Source organism: Xenia sp. Carnegie-2017, unplaced genomic scaffold, assembly GCF_021976095.1.
Source record: "Xenia sp. Carnegie-2017 unplaced genomic scaffold, XeniaSp_v1 HiC_scaffold_23, whole genome shotgun sequence".
NCBI classification, from domain to species: Eukaryota; Metazoa; Cnidaria; class Anthozoa; order Malacalcyonacea; family Xeniidae; genus Xenia; species Xenia sp. Carnegie-2017.
In genome coordinates this window covers 11,614,283-11,634,399 of record NW_025813486.1, presented here as the reverse complement: position 1 = coordinate 11,634,399, position 20,117 = coordinate 11,614,283, and the positions used below count along the sequence as shown (strand labels likewise).

General features: G+C 33.7%; 1 protein-coding gene and 1 long non-coding RNA gene across 6 annotated transcripts; both read right to left on the bottom strand.

Annotated features, from left to right (window-relative positions):
• Positions 1-1,528: 1,528 nt before the first annotated feature.
• LOC124448834 lies at positions 1,529-4,114 on the bottom strand. Its single transcript, XR_006949276.1, has 2 exons — positions 3,961-4,114; positions 1,529-2,914 (listed from the first exon to the last, which is right to left on the bottom strand). It is a non-coding gene; the product is annotated as an uncharacterized LOC124448834 (long non-coding RNA).
• An 8,462-nt stretch (positions 4,115-12,576) lies between these two features.
• On the bottom strand, positions 12,577-18,310 carry LOC124447806. Of its 5 annotated transcripts, none has more exons than XM_046998805.1 (10): positions 18,203-18,310; positions 17,984-18,093; positions 15,301-15,435; positions 15,131-15,232; positions 14,628-14,712; positions 14,378-14,527; positions 14,141-14,306; positions 13,904-14,060; positions 13,673-13,791; positions 12,577-13,017 (listed from the first exon to the last, which is right to left on the bottom strand). In XM_046998805.1, the coding sequence occupies exons 6-10, from the start codon at positions 14,389-14,391 to the stop codon at positions 12,769-12,771; spliced, it is 705 nt and encodes a 234-aa protein (XP_046854761.1). In that variant the 5' UTR covers positions 14,392-14,527; positions 14,628-14,712; positions 15,131-15,232; positions 15,301-15,435; positions 17,984-18,093; positions 18,203-18,310; the 3' UTR covers positions 12,577-12,768. The 5 variants fall into 5 exon arrangements, 4 of the variants coding, with proteins under 4 accessions (XP_046854761.1, XP_046854762.1, XP_046854763.1 ...); XM_046998806.1 differs by having other exon boundaries at positions 14,628-14,701; XR_006948831.1 differs by having other exon boundaries at positions 13,719-13,791; positions 14,141-14,527.
• Positions 18,311-20,117: the final 1,807 nt, after the last annotated feature.

The following is a 20,117-nucleotide window of genomic DNA, read 5'->3' as shown; positions in this document are numbered from 1 at the left end:
TTATTGTGTTTCAAACACCTGAGAATCAAAGCGAAAGTTAAAAAAAGTGCGATGGACTATTATCTCATTTGAATTAATTGGTAACCTTCACTTTATATCCCTCTAAGTTATGAGTCAAAGGCACTTCCGTTAATGCAAATGTTCAAAACATAAGCTACATTGAGGACACAAATTTCAATGCAATCTTGCAGTTTTATAAGAATGTTTGTAGAAAACACAGAACAATTTCTAAATACTCACCCTTTTAAATTAAAGCAGTACACTGAACTTCTTCTAAATACTCGTCCTTTTAAATTAAAGCAGTACACTGAACTATGTCTAAATGCTCACCCTTTTAAATTAAAGCAGTTATTACGACAGCCAAATGGTATCTTGGTAAAACATTTCTAATCTACCTTGTGTAACTGTTTACATTGTTACAGGCTTTGTAGTCTTGCGGATACATGAAACTTTATGGTCGTATTTTAATATAAAACATACCTTTAGTCTCAAAATAGATGCACTAAAGTGAAGGAACGAAATGATAGAAAATATCAGTGGCGGATTCGGTGTATGTCAAAATAAATTATACTGTAGCTCCTCAATTTTAAATTCAAATTACATTCAGAAAAACTCTACTCGTTTTTGATTTCTAAAGAATATAATTTTACCAATGGATTAGCCTCTAAAGTATTTACAAATGTAAATATACGCCAAAATGTGCTGCAGTAATTTATTTTGACGTACTCAGGATCCGCCACTGGAAAATATCTCTGGGCGCCTCGTTGATTCTGCCAAACTTTAAAAAAGAAAGATCTTGGGATGCCTTTATGGGGGCTTTGCGTTTACCTGTCCAGATCCAAGATTTTTTAAACGCCAGTCATGAAACGGTGGAGTAGCAGCTAGGAGGAAAATTTTGTAAAATAGAGTGCCGGAAATTTGATTTTAAAGATTTAGGAACACCGTGCATCAGTTCCAATTGTTACAGGGTTATATAGTGAATGAAATTGTAAATAATATCTGAGATAGCAAATGTAAAAAATAATTTGTATTTTAGTGACCAAATCACATTGATGAGCATAGTTGCATGTTCGTGGAGATAAAAACTATTTTTAATTGAGGTCTATCACAATCATCAATGAAAGCAATGTTTAGGTGCAGTGAAAATGCAGAAATGTTTTGGATATAAAAAGAAAATACTTGTATTTGTAAAAGGTATATGAGTGGTAAGTTAAGAGTTACGTAAAGGTTTTTTGTATACCTGTTGTTCACTAATCAAAAAGTAATAGATTTAACAAGTGACTAAAAAATCATAAGTTTACAGCACAAGATAAATGAGGAGCAAAGTCGAAAACTTTGAATGTTTTGACACTTTATAATACATTTTTAAAGGGAAATAGCAACCTTCTTTTTGCATTACCAATAAATACTTGTGATTTTTAATAGGGCATGAATAGTGAATTTCAACATCGTATAGTTCTCAGTAAATTCTTCTTAAACGACTATGAAAATAGATGTGAGCAGCCGCTGGTATTTTTAATCTAATTTCAAGAGTGAAAATTCTCAACGTTATTTTTAATTGCTGTTATTGTAGATAAAGTGGGGAGAACAAGGCTATTTTTACAAGTTTCTTTTCATAGTTTAGCATTTGTCACGAAAAGCTTGCCCTGTTGTGACGTCATTTTACTACAAGCTACAGAAAGTAACAAGGCAAAAATCTTTACAAGATAGCAACGAATACGATATAATTGTTTTATGAACATTAATGTCCAGCTTTTTGGAATAATATATGAATTGCCATTGTAATAAATGTAAGATAATGAGAATTTTAATGACGTTTATCTGCGCAGTCTCTGTATATGACAGATGTATCCTTGGTTTTTGTCGTCAAAGTTTGTCACTTCTTGTATATTACACCGTTTAAGAGCAACTTTTTCGTACAGGAGAAAACTTTTATTCTTATTTTGCAAGCTTTTTTTGTAACAATAAAATTCTTTCTTTTTAGTATTTCTAATTACTAGCTATTTTTCCTGCCAGGATATCTATATTGCTATTGTTATAATTGAGCAATGGGGTACTTTTTAATATTTTTGGATACTTTTTAATCAAATGAAAATAGTCTGCTCACTTTAGAATCAAATCTTTTGTGCTACAATTTGGTAAACTGTGGGTTCGACATAGTCAAGACTTCCGTCGTCATTTCCAAACAATTCTGTGAACTTTGTGAGACCAATCAAGGAAACGCTTTCTCTATCTTCATAATCAGCAGTTACGAGAAATTTGACGAAATCACGAATAGAAGCGTATGTATATTTTACTGGGTGGTATTCACTTGAAATAATTTTAAAACCACATTGCTTTATCATAGCTTCCGTTTCGGATTTGCTTATATAGAATTGAAGCGACCTGCCAATGAGATTATTTTCTTTGCATGATTCATAATTCAAAATCAATTTTTCTGCCTGTATTAGCATTTCTGATTCTCCTTCGTGACTCTGAATTGCAATTATCCCCCCTTGCTTTAAGCTGTCAAAAGCAACTTGCCCAAACTCTTTCTTTTTTTCTGGAGAAAGCCATTGGAAAGAAAAATTGCTGAAATGAATATTGTAAAACATTTTGCTTCGTTGTAAAAATTCACTGGAGCTGTCACCAATCTTAAATGACACGTTTACATCGGAATTGTTTTGTGAAGCGTATTGAATTCTTGTCATGTCTGGATCAACGCCAACCACTTGACCTTTAATCCCGACAACTTTACCAAGAAATGAAGTCTCCGGTTCCACAGCCCATATCTAAGACTTTGTCCCCTTGTTTAATTCCAGCATTTATTGCGAGCTTTTTTCCATAGTGTAGGAGAATATCGCTGCTTCTAGAATAGGCTACAGCTGCCTCAAAACTTTGTTTCCTTAACACTGCTTCTAGTGACTTGGTCATGCTTCAAAAAGAAAGTTAACATTCGCTAAAATAATTTAAATGAAATTATAAACTAGTACAAACAGTGTCTAATGTTTAATGAAGATATGATCTTCGCACTTAGCTGGACAATTTAAGCAATTGTCTCATGAAGGTGAAAAATTCAGGTGATTCAACGGGATTCAGGTGACTCAATCCCGTTGAGTCACCTGAATTTTTCAGGTTTATGAGACAATTGCTTAAATTGTCAAGCTAAGTGCGAAGATCATATCTTCATTTAATTTCAAACACCGCACTGCATAAAACATTCTTTCAAGTGTCTAATGTAACGCTTTATATTTTATTACATTAATAAAAAAGACTCAAGCTTATAGCGATACACGAGTCTTTGTAATATTGTTCTTTGTTTAACTCGTATTTCCGTTTTAAAGATTCGTGATGCTGCATGATCTATTTAATTTTTCAAGCCTAGTAATTTCTTAAAAAACTAAGCTATCGGTGATTTTTGATATGTGAAGCGATATATGAAGATGTCGAGCAGTCACGGCAGCAGATCCGGTGTACAGAAGGAATTAAGAAAAGCAATGTGAACAACAATCAAGCGATTCGCCTCATTCTCGTATAAATTCATATTATTATAAAGTTACTTCCTAACAAAGTGATAAGGTAGAACATTACATGTTTTTACTATCATTACATGTTTTTAGATATAGATCGTCGTGTTTAGTAGATTCCTGAGAAGGCTGTGGTGTCAGTGTTGACACTAAAGACGGCTTCGATCCACTAAAGTTATCTAAACATCATTCAATAAACATCAACATCATGTGCAACAGTACATGTCATGACTATACTAACTATACGACGATCTACATCTACAAACATGAAATAAATTTACTCTTATGCAAAATTATTGCTATATAACTGGATCGCGGTAAAAATAATCTGTGCCACATGGCGTACTTATATGTCAAGTAAAAATTAATATTAATCGTAAATAAGCTGATCGAAAACAATTTGTAAAACATAGGTAATATAATGCTTTTCATTGGATTCATTTTAATTACCTACTTCTGATAATTACAAGCAGCTGATGATCCCGTTGATTCTAATACAAATGCTGAAATTCGATGCAGCTGTGGAAATGCTAACACATATTAATGTTAAAATCTTATGAATATGTAAATGATATATGACTTTGTATCGCTGAAGATATTGTCCGTGGACTTTGTATCGGCCTTTGGACTTTGTATCGCTAAGTCACACATAATCATGTTCAGGGGTGGATCCAGAATTCTTTTCTCGTTAGTCAAAATGACCGAAGGCATTTGCTGCCTAGGGGGGCATCCGGGGAAATGCACCCCCCTGAAAAGGGGTTTTTCAAAAAAATAGCTTGAGACTATCGAGCTTAAGCCATTTCGCTCGATATCAGAGCTCATCAGCATGCCTAGGATGCAGTTGATGAATGCACTTTATATTCACTGTGGCATACGACATTTACGGCCAGGTTTTTGCAAACCCAACCTTAAAAAAATTCTTTATGATGAGACACGATAATAAGCAGTTCTGAGCATGCTGAGTATTACTGAAAACATACCATCAAAACACAAAACAATCCTTAAGTCCATGACAAACGCGGAATGTAGTACACAGATCTTGCAAAAATAAAAGAAAAAACAATCTACATTTTTAAGTAAAACAAAGTATTGGAAATTGGGGGGCGCTATTATTTATTTGTGCCCGTTATACTTTGCATTGAAATAAATTGGTTTCAGGAATTATAACATATGAATATATGAATTTAACCTCCCCCCTCCCAATTATCAATGTTCTACCAATGGTAGAGTACTTATGTTTGCCAACACTCTATCAATGGTAGAGTATTTTTTCATGTTGAGCCTCGTTACTTTTGCTTGAATCAAATCTTTTTTATTGATAATAGCAAGCATTTTTAATCATTGCCACCCTTCACTCCATTTTCTAGATAGCTACGCCCATTCCTTTTCTGTTGAAATAAAGAGATTTTTTAATCTATTTTATTTTAGTCTTTTAACCCCATTGAAGCACTACCTCCTGTATTTGTGCCCTATAAATGCAGCATTTTGTGTAATTTCTTTTTACCCCAAATTTATGGGGGAAGTGCATGTCCATCAAAATTACCCCTTTAAAATTTACCCTCATAAATTTTACCCCTAGATAAATTTCACCCCTTAATAGACTTTACCCCCTAACTAAATATTCCCACCGTAAATTTTACCCTTAAATAAATACTATCCCCATAAATACTATCCCCATAAATCATTTAACTCTTAACTTTAAGGGTACTTTTTGCCCCCCAAAAATTTACAGTGTGCCCAGAGTTTGTTCTGATGTATTTGCTGACAACAGGAAGAGAATGTCATTCATACATGACCTTAAAGATCGTTGGAAAATGTTATTGACCAGGCAGAATCTTACAAAAAGATTTTAGGATAAAGAGAAAGATAAATGATTTATTAACTTCCCTATCAAAGAGTAATGTGATCATGGTATAGCTTTATGTATGGAGACAATGTAGTTACTAAAGATGTCTTGAATACTTTGAAATTAAAGTTCAAGTACCAAAGAAAGATGGCAAGAAGGTTGTGTGTGTTTAGATGTTTGATGAAATGTCAATTCACAACCATGTAAAACAGGATGGCCATAAAGTTTGTGTTCATGTGAATATTGATACTAAGATTGATGATGACACACTGTAGATGTATAACTTCTAACTGTAAAATCCAATGAGTGCTAAATAACTTAATGGTTAAATCATGTCATATCTTTATCAGATATGACCTTTAGTAGAGTGTTATTTGAATGCTAAAAATAAGTAATGCAGGCTATAATGAAGCATCAAATATTCAGTGATGAAACCTTTAAAATTACAGGGCTATATCTTGCTTCCTAGTTTCAGTATTTGCTGTAAAAAAAATTTGAGCTTATTTATCTATTAGAGTACATAATGGACATTTGTCAATGACAATATTTTCTGCTCTTTTTAAAGCAAAATTTTTTTGTTTTTTCTAATTTTCCTTCAATTTTTGATTGTTTTTTTTTCATGAGATAATGGTAGAGAGGTGGTACTCACAGCCTTAAATTATAAACACCATTGTATGTAATACAAGTGTTTTGATGATTATTTGCATTTTGCCCATTTCATAAATCAATACAACAAAATCAAAATGTGCTACAACTTTACAAGTATTTGATCCAGTTCCAGTTCAGAACATCACAAAAGGGTTCCTTATTAATTTGTATAGAATATTACTTGTTTTCATTTCACAATGACATATACCCATCATCTCTTATGATATTTTAAGAAATTAAATACGGAATTTAATCCCATAAAATCATACATGTTAAGTCAAGCCATAACTTTCCATTTATCTACTCTCACAAACAAGTACAAATCCTATAATTCTAGAGACAAAGGCCATTGCCCATTGCATGAAAGGAAGCAAAAAAGTGATGATAATGACTAAGCTATCTTTTCTCTCGTGAACCGTAGAGATAAACATAGAGATACATTTTTTGTATACACTAAAGAATTTAATCGAGCAAAAACGCTTGACTCTTGACTAAGATAGTGATGATCCGTCGCAAATCTTCTTTCAAATCAAAATTTCACATCTGCCCAAAAAATATTTCTTTCGTCGATAATTTTAAAGGGCATCCCTAATAATAGCCGGTACTAGCAAACACAGTTTGACTCGCTGTAATGAATTTTAAGTTTTAACCTTGATTTTTATCAAAAAATTGCTTACCGAATACCAAATATACACATACTTTTTTCTCACTCTTTTTTTTAGGGGAAGTGAAAAATTGTGAAATTTTCTGAAAAGCAGTCAATTTCGGTAATTCTCAGAAGCAAACGACCAAATCCTCCATTGTGTTGGCGACATCAGATATCTGAAGCCGCGCTTTAGATTGCAGCTCCAGTTAGTATAGAACTCAATGGTCATTACGCATAAGGTCCACATCCGTTTCATTGTTCAATATGGCTCTCTTGTTTTGTAATTTCTATTTTTTTTCGAAAATTAACACTTTGATTCATCAACAAGAAAATTTTCGTATTTTGCTGTCTTACATTATATAGCTAACTCAAGGAAAGAAACGCTTGAGGTTTTAGTCATAATCAAGAGTTTTTTTTTAAATATTCCTTTAGAAAGCCTGCAATTAGGGAAAACCTTAGCCACTTGAGTGCTGACCACGTTCTAAAGGGATGAAGTTCTAAATTAAACTTATGCTTTACATTTGAGAGCATGCATAATTTCCTTGAAAATATAGTACAGCCAAATTGGGTTAAATTAATGAAAATTTCCGGCAATAGTCAACCGTAAATTTCTACCCCCTTTGGTGGTCAGCTTATAATAGCAGAGTTGGTCAGGAGATCGTTTTCTTTACAAAATATCAGTGAACAGGAATGTAATTTTCAAAATTTAGCATATAAGAAAGGCCTTGTAGTTTTACCTAGCTTTGCCATTGAAATACAGATAAATATTACATATTTTAAAAATCCCTCGGTTTCTTAAAGAGTTAACTGAGCGGTAATGATGTTTGCTTGTCCTCCAAATTCTATACGTATAGTTTAGATAGCGAATATAGTGGATCATATGGCAAATATTCGAGTGACGTGTAAGATTTGCTTTGTTTCACTTGGGATAATAATTTGATTTTATTTTATTAATATGTTTCCCCGTTTTACACAAAAAGATTGTAGTTAGATAGTATAAAAATAAAAGTTTTTAGAAAAGTAAACTAAGATAAAAGTTTTTAGAAAAGTAAGGCTTCTTTCCTGCTACATCATATCTTCTGAGCTACAATTTGGCAATTAGTAGGATCGACATAAACCACATTTCCATCGTCATTTTCACACATTTCTCTCAGCTTTTCAATCTTATCCGATGAAATCTCGCCATCGTGATACTCAGAAGTGGCAATGCAGTTGAGACAATCAATGATGGATGTAAACTTGTAAATGACCGGATGATAGTCACATGAAAGAATTTTAAAACCACATTTCATGAGTAGAACTTCTGTTTCATGTTTTTTTATAAAGAAATGAGGTATATTGCCATCCACATCGTCATGTTTAAAAAAATCAGGATTGTCAAAAATTATTTCTTGTGCCTGTTTTGTGACATGTGGATGGCTTTCATGACTTAGAATTGCAATTTTTCCTCCATACTTTAAGCTGTCGAAGGCAACTCTCCCAAAATCTTCTTTTCTCTCTGGAGAAAGCCATTGGAAAACATAATTGCTAGAATGGACATCGTAGTAGGATTTGTTTCGTTGAAAAAAGTCGGTTGAACTGTCACATGATCAAATACCAGGTTGTTGTGCAAGCTTAAATGCTTTTGCTTTGCGTACTGAATTCGCCCAAAGTCTGGATCGACGCCGACCACTTGACCGTCTTTACCGACAATTTCCGCAAGAAATGAAGTAAGCTCTCCTGTTCCACAACCCATATCCAAGATTTTGTCTCCTCGTTTTACGCCAGCTTTTTCTGAAAGTTTATTACCATAACGTATTTGACAATCATTACTTTTAGAATATGCCATAGCAGCCTTATAACTTCGTTTCTTGAGCAATATTTCTAATTGTGTTGTCATTTATAGAAAGAAATTGGCAATATGAAGATATAATCGAGTAAAACACAAACGTTATATCTTTGAAGAACTGCTGTATTTAATAAAAAGAATTTTTTAGGCTCCGTGAAAGTGGACTTGTGACCTCTTATAAAATGTAGACAATCTCGTAAAGTACTTGTCAATTACAGACAGGCTTGATCACGTTTAAAGCATTTAAAATACGATGTGCTCTCCAAGACTATTGTTTCTGAGACCTAGTCTCCGATACACAGTTTCTCTAGGTGTCATTTATAGGTTTTGTAAATTTTGTTTTTTGGCGACTTTTCGAGACATTTACATTGTGCTTGATATCAACAACAAACATGGCGGTGAAATAAATAGTTAAGAATTAAACTTTGAAGAACCTATTTAAAGCTAAACCTGTCCTTTTGAATAAGTGCAGTGTCGTAATATCATATAGCAATCTGTAACCAAACGAATGAGATTGGCGCAATTCTTTTATTAATTATGCTTTACGGCTCTCATTTGCTCATCCCAATCAATACTTTATTTTGCTTTATCTTTTATAATACCATATAAAACAATTTTAGCGCGTGTTGTAGTGGTAAAATCATGCATCTCCCATCATATTTAAAAAATGAGCTCAATGTAATAATCCGGAGAGTTTTTAAGACAATTGTTCTGTGTGCCAGATCAAGTCTCAGCATCATTCTCCACGTCATGTTAGATCAAGTCACCGCGTTGTGTGTCACATGGCTTAAGTCTGTTATCATCATACATACAAATTAATGTTATGATAACAGATGTATTTTAAGACACTATTTAATGCTTTCATAAAAATTTTGTCTTACTTGCTTCTTTATACGTATATAGGAACAATTTATGAATTGTTTTTGTTCGGCAAAAAATGAAATTATGAAAATGGACATTGTTTCGACGTTGGTAAAAATTCCTTGATTTGCCTTTAAGTCTTTTTTTGGAAGATGAATTGATAAAATCAATTTCGAATGATAAAAAACATTTGTCATCACAGCTCAGCAAGGACTTTTTACGTCGTTATTCCGAAGTTGGGTAAAATTTTTCATTTGGTCTTGTTTTAGCTTCGTCTTGTTCACAAATTTATGAAAATATTTTAAGTATTACAAAATACATCGCCATTGACACACAAGAAATAGAGTAATTGTTAGTAGTTCGATTCATTCTCGGGGTAGTTAATTAACGCTCTCGAGCACCATTTTCGCTTATCGTATAAATAACTTGCTGTAGATTAATGGAATATCAGTCATCCATATATGCTAATGTGCTATTTCAGGCATGTTGTAAGGTTATTAAAAGTTAATTTCTTTTCCCTTTGGTAGAGTGAACTGAATAATCCTGGGAAATCATCGATAATAGTAGTGTTGTAAGGTTATTAAAAGTTCATTTCTTTTCCCTTTGGTAGAGGGAACTGAATGATCCTGGGAAATCATCGACAATTGCCAGCTGTTGGCATGTAGTTTATTATTTAAATATTCGTTATAACTTGATAGGTTTTTGCTCAATGAAAAGTGGTACTGCGTGGTAAAAAGTAATTAATAAGCAAAATTGCCATGTGAATCAGAAATGAGTGCACGCTAGTTCTATGACTTTTGAGGCCTCAAAGTTTGCAGTTTTCGTGCTTAACCGTGAGATGCTGTGACTAGGTCTATAGTTCACCGAACGTGACCTACATTAGAGAAATTACCAGACATTGCCGAAATTTGAGAGCAGAAACCTGCATTGCAGACGCTCGTTTAACTTCCTGACATGGATTCACACGCGTGAATGATACAGCCGATGCTTTCAACGTCGACATTTCCAGACTCTCGGATCTAGCTGAGAAAGCAAGAGAACAGATCCAGAGTTTAAGCAAAATAAAATAGAACGGCCATTTAATATACCTTTCATAAAAATGAAATATTGGTTATGAATTTTCACTCTGAAATATAATCAATCATTTTTTATGCAAAGTCTACATTAATGTTTTTACATCTGATTCTACAATTGTCTGTACAGAGCTGTACCATTGGTTCTGGTAGGTGATAATAGTTTGATCAATGTTTAGAGGCAGCTAATTTTTATTGAATTTTTTGATCATTCAACACAAACTACCTTTTCACCTGTTACGTAATAACTAGTCTCTACAAATTGGCGTTGACAAAGGTAAAATTTTGTTTGAATCTCAATAGACAACCAAGAAACGCAAATTAGAGCACCTGGTCAATTCAGCAAGTTTGGCGGTAAGAAACTTCGTAGAACTGCAGGACAAAAAGATCAAAGAATTCTCCTTCACATATTGGAGAAAGATTGCATTGCACTTGAAGTGAAATACCACAAGAGGTGGTATACGAAATATATACCCCATTTTTAAGGCACTCGAGCCCATAACAAGAAACGCCATGTGCGCCATGTAAATTCAGCAAGTCATTTGAATCTTTTTGCTGCTGGGTGAGATGAGAAGTGATTGAAAATCAAAATATATTTTACATGAGAAAGCTTTGAGAAGAACTATCAAAACGGTCATGGAAATGAAGAATGGGAATGCGTCTCATTACAAAGCGTTCCGTTTGAAACGAAGAATGCAAGAGAGACACCCTGAGTTTAAATTTCAAAAACCAAAAAGACGTTGCAATAGTGAAATTGCCTTTACAGAAGATTTAGAAAAGGTACTGTCATATGAAAAGCAAATTGCAACAGATAAGAAATGTACAGAACATTCACACAACTAGGAAGAGGCAGATCAAAGAACTGACAAAGACAAGGCTCATAAACGAAAGAATCTACAGAGAAAAACACTGAGACATCTTTACTTACTGAGTTGCAAGAAAATATAAAGAGAAACAGCGTTTCCTGGTACAAACAATTGCCTCTCCTGGCATCTGAATGTACGCGTGAAAGCGTCAAGAAAGTGGTATCTCCATTTGTTTTCAATTTTATTGCGTAGATACAGGGTTATTCTGATGAGCCTGATGAAGCAAGATACGTTGATATCGACTATAAGCTCACTATAAAAGTGTTTTCTATTTGTGGTGATTTGATTTAACTGCAGCAAAGGTAAAACCCAAACCCCAAAGTCCTAAGCTCTTGCAATATCCTTATGCAAATTACTGGATGTTCTGGTTTGATCTCAATCTTAAATGGTCTGAGACATTGCGTATCTTTAGCCAGAGCCATTTGGCATTAGACACACCTCTTGCACAATTGACCATGAACACGTCTGACAATATACCAATAGAAATTGTAGCAAAGGAAGTGATTAACTTAATGTATGACAGCATATATTTTCAGGAAGATATTATAACGAACAAACACTTGTGACCAACGCCATTAGAACCAGAAAATAAACGTGGAGAGTCATTGCGCATCAAATTCGTCTGTAGACATTAGTAAGTCATAGCGTACCTTGCAACTCTCAGAAACAGATATCATGTCCTTTACAATTAAACAGAAAAATGCCACATTTTTCACATCTCGGCAGAATAAAAGATATATCAACTGTAGCGACACCCTCGACAAAAATAGCACGAAAACTTGGTTTAGCCTGTGTGTTGATTAAGATGACTCTCACAGATAAGAATTTTCTCGCCGGAGATTATTGGCGTACGGGCTTGGTTAGCACAGAGGGCACAAAGGCAAAGCCCCCCTCACCCATAGCTTAGCCATTCGGGCTTAACACCATGTGTCGTTCGGGCAATTTGTAAAATGCTTAACGTCCTAAATTGAATAGAGTTATGTGGAAGAGAAGAACAAGAAAGGAATTAATTGACATTTGAAATTCCTAAGGTTAAATGAAATTCCTTGGGTTACACTCTAAAAACATCCTGGTTAAAAATAACCAGGGTTGGGTTAAATCTTAACCAGGAAAATATTCCAAATGGGACCAACGCAATCCTGGTTATTTTAACAAGGAATCGGGGTTAAATTAATTAACCCTTATTCTGGTTAAATTCAACCACGACCTAGTGTTAAAATTTTAACTCTTATCCCAGTTAAAAATAACTAGTTGCCTTGTTAAATTCCTGGGCGATTTTTAGTGATTTATTGAGAAAGTATATTTAGGCTCAAAAAGTATATTTATTTAAGAAGAAAACATTGCACGGACACAACTTACATTTAGTAAAAACTACAAACAGAAGATAGACAAGTATCATGTATATTAACAACAGGTACATGCAATAGCTGGAGAAGTTTAGATTTATATCAATATATTTTCAGCGTCAATGATCTGATTACTTTAATGCTGCTCTCATTGCAGCAACAGCAGTTGTAGTCTTCTGTTTTCCCTGGTCCTCGATGCCATAAAAAACTTTTGTATAAACTCCCACGACGAACAGCTCTGCCATGGGTAATTAATTGCCCTCGCAAGATTAGGCTGCTCCGAGTCCTGGCTTTCGATCATAACGGACACTTGCGTTGGGCTGCATCGACTACCAATTGCTAAAACAAACGCCCATCTTGAGGCTGTTTCTAAATATTTAGGTATGTTTGTACCGACCTAAAAATAATTAAGCAGTAAACTTGAGACTTTACATCAAATACGCGAGTTTGATTATGCGACTGCTTATATGGTGTATCTAAAAGTGACAATATACATCTACTCTTGGAAGAAATGCTCAGAAAAATTAAAACCCAAAAACTAAGCCAAATTTTTAGTGATTTTGCTACTTTATTGTTTTCTAGCAGATCTGGTACCGAAAGTTTTAAAAATGGTGATGATCTAGTATTTTGTGCAAAACAGTCCATGCACGTATTGACTTGGGGTTAAATTGGGTTTTTTTTAAATAATTGATTTTTGTCACTGTTTCATAGGACTTAAGGAAAACTTTCTCACAGAAAAATACTTATGTTTTCAAACATTTTACTGCCAACAGCACAAGACAATACTATAAAGTACTAAAAATCAATAATGGTTTTGTTAAATCTTTTTTTGCAATGGCATCGATCCCGCTTTATGCGGGGACAACCATATTCATATGCCAGTCTAATTTCTTTTCAAAACAATTTCCCTTTAAAAAGAAATCAGCCTGGCATGACAGAATATAAGAATATGGTCCCCTTCAATTAACAATGGATTGACGCCTGTGCTTTTTTGACACAGTTTGTACATTTAGGTACTGTGAATAAGTTATGAAAAGATTTTTAATGGATACCGGTAGGCAATCGAAAAAAGCGCATAATGCTTCATCAGTTGTACACCTTTTTTTATTCTTTCTTCCAGTAGGAAAAACGCATGGAAGGAGACCAATCGCAGCATTTCTTTTCTCTTCATCTATAAAGTAGTTTATAAATAAAAGTCAGTGTTTTTAGAGTTTAGATGAAGAAAGTATTTCATGTATCACATATGTTTCATGCATCATGTAACCGTTTTTGCAATTTTTTACCGGAATTCAGGTTTCTTGTTGCAATATTCAAGTATTTTGTCCATTTTTCTGTTTGTGTATCTGCGTAACAAATTATTTTCTCCACTGTTTCTGGTGTAAATCGCAAAAAAAGATTATCCGCGACATCTGGATACAATGTTGCAAAGTCTATTTCAACCTGTATAAATTTTTGAAAAACATTTGGTTAGCCGTACAAGATCATGTATAAGTAAAAAACGTTTAAGAATTTTTTATTACCATGCCAGGGACATCAAAAAGACGTGGGTATTCTTTCATAACCACTCGTATTGTAAGTTGTGGCGTTTTTCTAATCGATTCTGATCGATTTAAGACGGCCTTTTGCGCATAACTTTTTAGGGTGGAGATAGGCTCCCCGATGTCTGATTTATTTAAGACTGACTGACTTTAAGAAAAAAATTTTCTACAAGCACCATCAAATAAACTTCTAATATCTTCGTAATTGACGAATTTAACCTGGTAGTGATCATGCCAAGTGTTTTAGAGAAGTTGAAGTTAACCCAAATTTTTGTTCAGTCTTACGGTGCTTTATGCTCTTTCTCATAACATGTCGAAGCCGTTCTTAGAAATGTTATGAGAAAGAGCATAAAAATTGTACCAAGCTTCCTAAAAATTGAAAAAACGATCACGTACAAGAAAGAAACAAACATTTGTAAAATACATCAGTTGATTCCAAATCAAAAGTTAAACGTAATGAGAAACATACATATCCTTGACCCTCTTCGTCTTTAAGGAAAGGAAACTGCTCTACCACTGCCTTTGCCATTTGGATTTTGATGTCTGCATGAGGACTGTATTTTAGAATTATTTAAATTTTAACATAGATGTTGAACAATTCAGAAATTTTACGGTAGCGTGCATGTGTACTCATGATGTCATTGAAAATGTAAGCAATGTCAAATTTTGGATTTTCAGTCTTACATTATAATAATTTCATAGAAACATTTTGCTTATTTCCTCTAAAAAATTTACCTTTTTCTAAAAAGTATAAATATTTACATGTTTCTAAAACACAATACTTCATTGCTAAAATCTCATTTTACTATTGTGTTAATTTGCACAACTCTTTGATTTTCGATTTTCACGATTATTGACTGTTATGATGACATCATAGGTAGACTTGCATGTTGCAGTAAAAGTGGTGAATTTAGTCTTTCATATTTTCACAAATCTTTCTTCAAACTGATTAATTATGTAAGCTACTAGTACCTGAACCATCTTGACTCTGCTTTTTCTGCTTAATTTATCCGTATCCAGTTCGCAAATGACTTGAACACCAACTTCGGACTCCTCCAAAATCGATTTGATATTCTTTAAAAAAAGAAAAAGATAAAAAAGTGTGTTTGATGTTTAATTGCTCTACACGTCTTAATTCTTACAAAATCATTCCTCGGTTTCTTTCTCGGTTGAAAAGTTTGAGCCCCACAGCTCTCAAATATAGACTGATTTGCAGCTACTGACGGCTTTGCCTCGTTTTCTTTTGGCTGGCAAGTAAACTCGGGACTTGAAGATGCCTATAATGGATAAAAAATAGCATCATGGAAAGTTTATATTGTTCAATTTAATTTAGTCTAACTTTCCAAGAATTCTACACAATTTGAATTATAGCAATGCTTCTAGAATTTTGTTAAAAAATAGATTACAACTAATCATTCTCTTAAGATTTTTCTCGACTGTGATTGGTTGATTGGAGTGCAGTTTATCTGTAATTGCACTTTGAATAAGTGTAATTGTACAGTTATAATGTGTGAAAGCGCTGCAAAAAGAGTAGTTGCTCTGTAAATCATAGCAACAAAAATTTTATGTATTAAAATGAATTAAAGCACAAATTTATCATTCAAGTTATTAAACTTGCTATATATTTTAGTTATATGTCACTTCGTTTGCTTATTCGTGTTTTGCACTCGAAAGTATACAGCAATGTGACAGTAAGATGGGCGCTAATGGCGCACGATGGATGTCAAATTTTATGCAAAGACCTCAATATAATACTCAAATGCATGCTTCACTCACGACAACATATGTCAATTAGTACTGTTGATTAAGTGCATAAGTGGCATTGTTTAGAAATTGTTCGGTTCTCTCTTACGACCGAAGTTTCTAGGCGAATTGGATGAAAGAAAAAGCGAACAAATTTCTTTAAATTTCTCACTTTGTACGAATGGCAAATATTATTTCCGTATTTCCATATATATATCTGTATTTCAATATTAACGATTTGTTGATATCATTTATGACAAATACAGCGGTAGTTGCCTCGCAAATGCGGTGTTTTTCACATCGAAAAGCTCGTTCTGTTGTTTATAGCTAAAGCAAAGTTTTGACGAAGTGACAACGCCGACAACGACAACAAACTTCCTCGTGCCATTCCCTTACACGGTCAACCTTCGTACACGTAGTCGCAGTCGTACTCTTGCTAGAGCTGTCTAATATCTCATAAAATACACGCAGATATGTCAGGAAATTATATTCTGTGTCAATGAATAGTTGTAACGCATTGATCAAACATTGCTCCTTATTCAAAATAGGGAAAATCCAAGTCATTCAGTAGTAATTTAATGTTAATTGGAAAGTAAAGCAGCCCTTCTTCCACACAGTCCACAGACAGATAAAGATTTCAGGTTTTTTAGAGCAGAACATTAGTGGAAGAAATCGTTTGATCATCTGAAATACTGATTAGACAACTGGTGCTTTATTTCGTTCATTGATATTAAATTTGTTAGTTGTCATCAGTCATATATACCCAGGGGTGGCGCCAGGAATTCCACGATGGAGTGGGTAAGGTCCTCTATGGGGGCTGAATACCAGGCTAATGTGACAATGCGCTTGGAAATAATAATTTACATCTACATGAAAAATTAACACTACGTATTCGACAGGTTTTGAGAGTCGCAACTAGAACGGTAATTTAGGGGATGTATTGTTTTTTCATGTATTTGATTGTGCCCGAATGATTTTTTTTAAAAAAGTTCATTTGAAAAGAAGTCAGTCTGACACAGCTGAATGTATGAATATCCGCACCAATCACCGTTGCACAAACATTCATGCATGCAAACCAGGGATATACATATGATTGGCTATAACAAAGCTATACAAGTAAAGAGAAAGCTCTGGGTTTTCTAGTAATGTTGGATAGTAATAATCAAATAATAATTATCTCCATCAAAGCTTTATAAACATATTGAACATATTTTTAAACCTACATACAAAGCTGTAATCAAAGTAAGACGAGGATCCATTAGTTATTAGATATATTACTATTTTTTTTTTGTTTAACTTAAATCTTATGTTTCTTATGTTTTGCAACTTTATCTCAATGTTACCCTGTTAAACTATTTTTCTGGTGAGCAGTTCTTTTTGACTGCATGTATTTAAGGAATCAGTGGTGTATTAGGAATAATTTATAAACATAGAGACAATATTAATAATGCACAAGTAAGATATAACTTCGGTGAATCATTCGATTTGATTGTTTCTTGTTCAAAGAACAGTTCTACACTTGGGAAACCTAGCGTTGAACTTGTTCACTACAGTAACCAAATCGGCAATAATCGACATTGGAAATTACATTGGAAATTACATTTTTTCGTTATTCATTCCCCGACAAATCCACAAATTTTCCCCAAACGAGGGCTGTAGCCCCCCCTGCCGCCACCACTTTACATACCATCACTGATGTCATTTCGAGAACTTTGGCAAACGATTGTTTAAAATTTTTGTCATGATGTTATCAGGCAAAGAAAAAAATATTGAGTTGGTTTGAGTTCAAATCATGTTTGTTAACCATTCAAATCATGTTACTCAAAGCAATTTGTAGTTTTGAATCTCATAAAAAGTGGTAAAACACCTAAAGCCATTGACATATCATGTTTCTTTGTACGTACAAACCTATCAACACTTTGAAAATCGGCATTGAAACAACAATATTTGAATGAAACTATAAAAAAATGCTTTTAGACGTTTGTGCTGTCTTTGAAATTACGGTTGCTACGGCGTTGCTAAGTAGGCTAATAATGTACTGATTCAACTGTCAACTTCAGAATTAAGATAGCATTGGTATACCTGAAATTTGATTTTTTTCAATAGTTTGATTCGCGGTCCAATAGGAATCTTCATCTCCTTCAAGGTGTCTTCCATTAAAATGAGAAATGCCTCCTCGTCGATCATATTTTCTAAAAAAATGCAATTCGAAAAACATCCGTTTCTTGAAGAAAAAGCTCAAAAACAAAATAATATAGCTTAAGCTAAGAACTAAATAATATAGACACTGCATTTACTTACCTTCGAAAACATCTTTCAAGCAGGAAAGATTCCATTCTTCAAGTTTTACTTCGACCTAATTGCCCATAATTTTTTTGATGGGACTGAAACTTTGTAGTTGTACTTGCTGGTACAGTTTACAAGAGAAGTAAAATTTGATAATCGTTACCTATCGTCAAATACCGAGGGGTGCTCGCTCGTGTCATGTGACTGTTCATGGAGCATTGTTGTCGATTATCGTTTGGTTGATTATTGTCCTTCGTGTATTACTGTGTGACTTTGTTTTATCTGCTTGTAATTCGAAGCTTCTGGCTTTTCATATTCTTCCAGAGAAGATTTTGGTATTACAGTTATATTTAAGTCTATAATACTGTGAAATGGCTGGTGATAATCAATGATGTAAACAATGTCATATTTTGGCGACAGTCAGGCAATAATTTTCTCATCAACTGAATTTCGTGTACCAAATGGCATTCTTTGAATAAGCTAAGCTGCTTTTTGTCAGTACAAGATGTTTGACGATAATAATAGACGGTGTTATAATCAGTTATAATCATGGAAATTCTTTATTATATGAGTTGAAAGTATATTTAATTCAGAAGGTTATTTTCCTAAATTTCAATGTTTGTTGTTAACTGTTCTACTAGCTTCACTGATCTCTATAATGATCAGGTTCTGATGCCTGGTGAAGCTAGTTTCAGGCCAAGTACCTCACAGGTCTAGAATACAAGGGTGGCCAAGGATTAATAATAACTAGTAAGATAGAACAAATATTTATAAATGCCTGTTTTTCTGTATTAGTTTCTATTGAAATCAATTGTCATTAGAGATTACATAACAAAAATATATGAATTTTGGCATCCCGGTTATCAATCCTCCATTGCCCTTGCTGGAATCACAGTTTATACTTAATCAAGCATGTAAAGTTGACTCTATTATTCAGCTCTTCCTGTGTGACTTGTGTACAAAGATAGTAAATTATTTAAGTTGTCGAACATTTCAAAACTTATACAAATTGTCATGAACATTTATAGCTTTGAGACAAAATGTTGTACTTTTGGAGATTGTACCTAGTATTAAGACAAACACTACTTACCATGAAGACAGTGTATTTTAGAATTGTAATGAAATTATATTATGTGAAACCATATTTAATATATGTATTTTATATTTAATATATTATTGTGTTTTATAGTCAAGTGCCTGTTGATTTAACTTTTCTTCTCCTAGCTTCTCAGACCTTTATCATGACCAGGCTTTATGGATAATGTTAGTTTGAGGACAATTCTCTTAGGTCTGCCATCACAGTTTATAAAGGCTTAAGCATAGACTTGAAACGATTATTCAGCTCTTGCTGTGTGACAAGTCTCCCAAAATTGTCAATTTTTCTGGGGGTCAATCATTCCAAAATTATTGTTTAGATTTTCATGAGTAAATTTATAACTGTCAGGTACAAAACGGAGTGCTTGAGAAGATTTGAACTGGTATTTGATTCATGTGCAATAACTTGGAACACGTACAACAATCATAATTGTTCAGAAATACACTGATTAGAATTACACTGATTATTTTTAAATACTGTAGCACATGGTTGTTTGCTAACTTTTAAATTTCAACACCATCAAAGCTGTACTGTTGATGAATGTAGCTACTAATGTTATTAATTCTGATGGAAACATATTTATACTTTAGAATTCTCACCACTGGTTTTGATCTAAATCTTTATTCAATAAAAATATGACTTTTCACTAAAACTGTATTTCCTAAGTTCAAAGTGTCGAGCTGTTCTCGTACTTCTCGATCAGCCATTTTTCTTTCCTCATTTCATGAAAGCTTAACGAAGCAGTTGCTCTCGGTCTCAGATGACAGGGTTTTCTTCATTTTTTATCTCAGGTGGCCGTCCAATCCCGGAATCCGCCCAGGGTTATTTCGTTAG